The sequence below is a fragment of the Protobothrops mucrosquamatus genome, unplaced genomic scaffold (assembly GCF_001527695.2).
Source record: "Protobothrops mucrosquamatus isolate PMUCROS unplaced genomic scaffold, P.Mucros_1.0 scaffold1068, whole genome shotgun sequence".
NCBI lineage: Eukaryota > Metazoa > Chordata > Lepidosauria > Squamata > Viperidae > Protobothrops > Protobothrops mucrosquamatus.
Window position 1 is genome coordinate 57163 of NW_015387296.1, and position 7556 is coordinate 64718.

Genomic DNA, 7556 nt, shown 5'->3' on the forward strand with positions numbered 1-7556 from the left:
TTATTATTATTATTATTATTATTATTATTATTATTATTATTATTATTATTATTATTATTATTATTATTATTATTATTATTATTATTATTATTATCTATGATAAGACAATAAACTATATAGCTGAAATACTATTGACAAATAATATTTGTAAATCTACATTGGAAACATCAGCTGCTAAGGGCCAGCGGAGGACCATATTGGCACTTGTTTTTTGTAATGTATCTTACTTATGAGTCTACCTTGCTATGTCTCTTGCATTACCATGAGAGATACAAAGAAATAAACATGTTTATTTGCAAGTCTTTAAATTCATGATCACAAAATTCTTCCGTCAGTGAATAAACTTCCACAAATGTGTGAAATGAACACTTACAAGATACAATATGCTATTTAAAGAATAAGCATGATCACAGTATTTTGAGAACCCCCACTTTTTATATGCACATTTAAAGCACCATAAAATACAGCCTATGCATTTTTATGAAAACGCATACATTATTTAAAAAAAAAACATAGTTCTACTATGTAACTTACGTTTCTCAACAAAGGAAGAGCCAACTGCTCAAACGAAGCTAGATCTACAACATATTGGCCAACACGATATTCATGCCTTGCTGCTGAATGACCAGAGCTACATAAAGAAAATACATATAGCCAAATATTTACCTAACTGTAGCCAATCAAAAGTCTTATATGTTTCAACACACAGTAATGATCTTCAGGGGAAAAATACATAATAAAACAACATGGGATATGTTTACATATGTGGTTTTAATTATGTTAGTATTAGAGCCTTCTTGCCAAGCCTCTTTTCCTTCTAATGTTTCCTCACCTTTCTTAAGTACTCCAGATGACTGCTAGCATCCCAATCTATGTAATAAATAAAACATAAAAAAGAGCCACAAAAAGCAGTTTGAAGGAGCAAATGGTATTCAGAGACATAATGGCCTTGAGGTGACAGACCAGAGTGGAGACTGCCCACTGTCCTTTCAAATGTTCTAAAAATATAGCATAATTTTTAATTGAGATTATTTTGCTAATTTCTTCAGCCATCAGCATTGCACATTATTATGGGGTGGTGCTAAACATGTCCCTCCTGCTTTCACAAAAGCTTACAGCAGGGATCTTCCAACTTGGCCCTTTTATGACTTGTGGACTTCAACTCCCAGAATTCCTTAGCCAGGCATTCCCGGCTGAGGAATTCTGGGAGTTGAAGTCCACAAGTCACAAAAGGGCCAAGTTGGAAGACCCCTGGCTTACAGTATTGATTTATGGGCTAATTCTTACCAATTAAGACCAACTTGCCTTGGCAAGTTCTGCCATTTCAGAAATTTCTGCTCTTCGTGCTTGTGAACCATAATGATCTTACAGGAGCATTCCACTGATTGTTTTTTTTTAATAGTGCCAGAAAATATATTTTAAAAGTTCATTACCCAACTCTGGATAAAATTCCTCTTTTTCCATTCAGAGTGACAACATCAAACCCTGTTCTCCGGCCACCTTCTCTCACTTCCTCTGTGTAAAATCCATCAATGGGGATACCAGATGATTTCAAAATTTCAGCAGCTTTCCGTATCAATGTTGTTTTTCCAATTCCTACAGCAAAATCATCTTGTTTAGCCTCACTTTAAATAGTATTTATATAAAACAAAGCAAATATTATTTTAGGACTGTTTGACTCCTTTTTTCTACCTGGCTAATACAGTGTGGGCATTCATACTGTAAATCGTTTGCTCTCCTAATGCCAAAAATACACACCCCATTCACATAACACAGTTAAATGTGTTGGGGGCAGTATGACATGTGAACAAGAAAATTGGGCCACCTGACCCAATTTCTTAATGATAAGTGGGTTGATTATAATCCTTAAGATCTTTGAACTATTGTCCAAACAGCTTATTGGGGTAGTTAATCAAACTTTTCTCCATTTGAAGTACAAACACTGCAAAAATTGACTCTCTACAAACATTCCTTCTCTTTAGTTAGTGGGAAAAGAAATGAAAGCCACCAACTAGAAAAAGGCAATATTACTCAATTATCCCGACTTGTGTGCTTTCATCCATGGAGGTGAATGATTTATCAGAGAAAGGGATCAGATATATCATATAGAGGCAGTCATAGAGTAGAGGATCTAACTGGTTTTCTTCTCTCAAAATTATTTACCTCATTTTTATTAAATTCTACCACTCCTTTTGCTAGTTTCATAACGTCTCCTGATCTTAAACAAACAGCTTGCTCTTACCCCAAAGCCTACAGACATTAAGTAATCACATAAATCTCAAAACTTCCAATACTGTGATCTTGTTCATGATGTTCTACAACTCTCAAGTCTCTATGGAATGCCTCCACTAATTTTCCATAAGTAGTATTAATTGGCTACCAGATCTGCTGGGTAAAACTCCAGATGACCAGTTGATTGCAGTGAAGAACTGGAGTTTTTGGTATCTTTTTGTTGACATCTTGCAGGCCAGATCTGAAAACTTTAGTTCTTATTACCGGATTGGTCCACAAAATATCTCCATGGGCCTTGTTCTTTGTTCCCTCTAAATCCCTCTCCAAAATGCTCCTTTTTCAGGGAAATATAAGACCCTTCTTAGTCCCTTTATCTTAATCCCTTACTCTACTCAGAAGACCAGACTTGATTTGATTCTTTATCAGCCACAGTGTACCAGACAATACCAGGCAGCAGACTTAAAAAGAACCTCAGCTTCCAGATAGTAACTTGTCCATGCAGGAATGTGAAGTGGGAGTGAACTTGTCAACTCAAGAGAAAAGCACTTTTCCTCTGCAACTCTATGGAGAACAGCAGTTGTGTTTGCTGTACAGCAAATGCCATTCTCACCCCTTGTTTTTTCCAAGGAAAAAAATAGGCAGAATCGTTAGAGCAGAGTTCAAATTTGAGACTCTGCAGGTACAATGTGTCTTGAAGATGCCAAGCCCCTAGTTTATAGGAGCCAAGCAAATATGTGTAATTGGAATAATTATATTATCTTTCCCTGTTTATTCACAAATGTATCCTGATTTATTCCTTTCCTGTTTTTTTTTAATCCTACCTTTTTCCAGGACCTCAAAGCAAGGATAAATACAAAGGGACCCTCCCTCTATATTTCATTGGTGCATAACCTTGTGAAGTAGATGGTGAGGAAGAATAGCTAGTCCAAACTCTTCTAGTAAAGATGGATTTGAATAGAACCCTCCTTAACTGTAGTCTAACACTGTGTCAAAATATACTTGTTCCAGATTACAAGATACTCAACAATAGGAATTTGCACATGAAAATATTAAATACATACATAAGAAGGTGGAAGATATTATAGTATTGGAGGGGAAAGGAGCATTCCTCCTTTGCAACAATAAAGGGTGTGTAGTTAATACTGGGAACAGGAGACCCATTATCAGATTTGAACCTCTCTGCAAGCAATGAACTGAGTTACAACATACTGAAGAGAAATCCACTGCCATTTTGGCCAGGCATTCCCATGCCTCAATTTCTGAAGGCCATCAACAGAAATGCAACATCTGCTGGAGAATTTTGTGGCTGCTATCTCTGTTAAGACCCTCTCTAAAGGTAATTAAGGAGGGATTTCGTTTCAATTTCCACTTCCTACAGAACACTACCCCATAAAAGCTTGTACTTATTAATATAATCTCCACTTCAACCAAAACCAAACTGCTGTCATCCTGTATAATCCTATCAATATATCTAGAGTCTAGACCAGGGGTAGGCAACCTCGGCTCTTTTATGACTCATGGACTTCAACTCCCAGAATTCCTGAGCCAGCTAAGCTGGCTCAGGAATTCTGGGAATTGAAGTCCATGAGTCATAAAAGAGCCGAGGTTGCCTACCCCTGGTCTAGACGACTGTTTCTATAGTTTACAATAGTTTACAATTTTAACACTTTCAGGAATCTATTCCAGGGATCTATTCCAGGCAAACAACTAATAAGAAACCGCGCTGTGGGCCCCGCCCTGTAAATATCTTCCATTCCAAAAATAAGCCCCACTGTGTTTCCATCGGGGGGAGCATAAGTTGGGCGCAACTCCGCGGTCTGATCTGCAAAAGGAGCTCGGAACTGGTGCGGCTCGCAATTGTACCGGGTCGGGAGCAAAGCCTACTGAATGCAAAAGGACAAACTGATCCCCCCGAAACGTAATTTACTCGGAAGAAAACCTCTCTCTTTCTCTCCACCCACCCACCCACAGCCGGAAATAAGGCGTTGCGAAAGCGAGGTAGAATCTGCAAATGTGCTTTGCCGGCTCTTCCCCGCCTTGCTCCTGCACGGGACTACCGCCGGCCGCGTGCCGAAGCAAAGCCCGATTTCCCGGCCGGCCGGGAAGGCCTCGTTCTCTTCCCAGCTCCTCCCGCTAGCTCTTCCTCGCTGGGGGCCGTGACCTTGCCCGCTCTTCCCTGCGTTCTCGCTAGGCGGAGAGAGAGAGGAGTTACCTGGGGGTCCCGTGAGGAAAACGTGCGTGGCCATGTTCAGAGAGCCCTGCGCGGGGCGGGGGAAAAGCTAGCGGCCCTGGGCCTTTTTTTTTTTTTCTCCCCTCTTCCTCCAGCCGCTTGGGGGCGGAGAAGAAAAAAGCCGTGGTGCAGCTGGCTTGTTTTATTGTGGGCCAACCTTCCTTGCTTTTTCGTTTTGCAACCCTTTCTCGCTTCGTTGAGAGCCGTTTTTCAGAGATCTGGAAGCAGGGCTTTTCAACCTTTTCACCCATTGTACCACTTTTAGGATATGGCAGTATCCGAGTACCACCAGTCGCCTAGCAAGATGTCAAAAACTTTCCAAAAAAGGAAAAAAGTGATAAAGTACAGGTAGTCCTCAACTTACAACAGTTCGCTTAGTGACTGTTTGAAGTTACAATGGCACTGAAAAAGTGCCCCCCAAGCCATAACCGAGCAAGACACTTGCTTGCCCACCTGGCCGCGCTCTTCCTCCTGTCTGAGGTTTCCATTGTTGTGAGCATTTCTGTTGAGGATTGGCAGCGGGGGTTGGGTGAGGGGGTGTTTGGTTTTTATTCCCCCCGTCTGCTGGGTGATTGCAGCAGGTTTTGGTCACTTCACATGTCCTTGGGACACTGTGACCATCATAAATATGAATCAGTTGCCAAGCATCTGAATGTAAATCACAAGACCCTGGAGATGCTGCAACATTCCAGCTGATCGGCGCTTCGTCTGGGCTTAGCAGAAGCACCAGGATCAGCGCCGAGCTCCAGCTAGAGCCTGGCGCTGATCCTGGTGCTTCCGCTGAGCCCTGACAGCCCTGCAGCTCCAGCTATCATTCACTTAGGCTTGTGCGGTGCTACCACCAGTTCAGCTCATTCCCCTCCCCCACTACTTTTCTAGGATGTTCGCGTACCACCTGCCAGGTGCCAATGTATCACAGGTGGTACCCGTACCACTGGTTGAAAAGCCCTGATCTGGAGGACGAAGCGCCCTGCACGCTTCCTCCAGGGAATAAATTCGGTTGGGACTGACTTCAGCGCAGAGTTCTGCGGGCCACGCAAGGCCGTTTTGAGTCGGGGGTCCCTGCTCCGAATGGAGTACAAAGTAGTCCTCGACTTACAACAGTTCTTTTAGTGACCGTTCGAAGTTACAAAGGCACTGAAAGAAAGTGACTTAGCACCGTTTTTCACACTTATGACCCTTTCTGCATTTCCCCCCCCCATGGGCACATGATCAAAATTCAGCCGCTTGGCAACTGACTCGTATTTATGCGGGTTACAGTGTCCCCGGGTCGTGTGATCCCCTTTTGCAACCTTCTGACAGGCAAAGTCGATGGGGAAGTCAAATTCACTTCACAACCTTGTTACTGGGTTCTATAGTAAGAGAGATGTGATTTATAAGTAGTATAGTATTGTTTATGATATGGGAAATGTAAAAATAACGAGATGATTTAAATCAGGGGTAGTCAACCTTGCCTCTTTTATGACTCGTGGACTTCAATCCCCAGAATTCCTGAGCCAGCTTAGCTGGCTCAGGAATTCTGGGAGTTGAAATCCATGAGTCATAAAAGAGTCAAGGTTGACTACCCCTGAAATGAATGAAATGTTTTGGATATTCAATTGTAATCAACTTGGAGAAAATTATAACTGATAAGAAATGTTCTGAATATTGAAGGGAACCTAAGCTTAAATAAGAACAGGCGACAACTATATTTAAGAGAGATGACTTGACATACCAGATGGAATATCATATGACCAAACATTTGTCTAAATATGGTTAAAAGAATAGTTAAATCTTGGAAATGAAGGAGTTTTACAGTAAGAGAAATGTGATCTATAAGTAATACAGTATTTTTTTCTTTCTTTTTTATGATATGGGAAATGTAAAAATATTGGGATGATTTAAACATGAAATATTTTGAAATTTGAAATGTAATCAGTTTTGAGAAAACTATAACTGACAAATGTTTTGACTACTGAGGGGAAACTAAGCTTAAATAAGAGTTCTGAAAACAGGACCTATAGTACTTTCCATACGATGATTTTTTGCAAATGCAACTGTAAAATAAGCTGAGTGGAAAAGACATTACATACTGGTGTTATTGTTAAATATTAGAAAAATGTTTATATTTAAATCTGTATGTATTGAAAGTATTAAGAACTATATTTGCTTAATGTTGGTAAAAGGAGAACCTATTGGAAGAACAGAGGACCAAGGAAAAGTATTTCTAGTTAATATGTTGATTATGAAAGTATAGAAATTAACTACTATTCACTGTTGTTAAATATATGGACCCAGACAACATGTCGTTTACTAAGCACTAAAAATTGTCATTCTAAAAAAAAAATCAGTAAAATATACAAAAAAAAAGTATCTTGGAATCCCCAAACTACTCTCTGAGAACTGCTGATCTACAAAAAGAAGAAAGTTGATTCAAATAGTCAAAACAAGTATTCCTTGCAACACTCCTCCCCACTTTATTCAGAAGATTTACCTGAATCCATGATAAATAGATAATATTGATATTTTAGATGTATTAACAATGAAGTACAGAAATAAATATTGATATGACCATTGTTCATGTTTTAATTGATTAAAAAGAATTATAATTTAAAACAGCAGCAGAAACTTGACGGCAGGGCTCTGCAGACCTTCAGACTTGAAGAGAAAGTGATGATTTATTTTAAAGCATGTGAAGATGCAAAATAGCCCCTGTCTGCAACTCTTGTTGCATCCTTCCCTGAAATTGTATGGCTGTGCATAATCTTGAGAAAAAACAGATTTGGTTTGAGAAGTTGCAGGCAGGTGCTGCTGCAAATTCTGAATACCATTTTGTCTCTGAAATCAAAGCACTGCAGGTCTAGCAGTTATGAAGCACCATCTTAAAAGTAGTGAAAAAACAGTCTTTTTCTACTTGAGAGAATGCCTCTACCAAAATTATGTTTGCTTGGCATCTTCATGTATCATCTAAATAAAGCGGGCAACTTCTTTTCAAACTGTTTTAGTTTTATGCAAGTTCAAATGATAGAAAATTAAAACTCGTATGATCAGTGGAATATATTTAATTATAATACATGTCAAGCCTAAACTCTGAGGTGACATAGTGAAATCCAGT

The 7556-nt window shown here is 39.6% G+C and overlaps 1 protein-coding gene across 1 annotated transcript in view; it reads right to left on the bottom strand.

The window, feature by feature from the left end:
- Positions 1-4548, bottom strand: part of NTPCR (nucleoside-triphosphatase, cancer-related) — a 10646-nt gene extending 6098 nt beyond the window's left edge. The window contains exons 1-3 of the mRNA XM_015820109.1: positions 4445-4548; positions 1434-1596; positions 535-631 (exon numbers count right to left, since the gene is read on the bottom strand). Coding sequence (XP_015675595.1) covers positions 535-631; positions 1434-1596; positions 4445-4478 — 294 coding nt within the window. The 5' untranslated portion in view covers positions 4479-4548. The remainder of the gene's footprint in view (positions 1-534; positions 632-1433; positions 1597-4444) is intronic.
- Positions 4549-7556: the final 3008 nt, after the last annotated feature.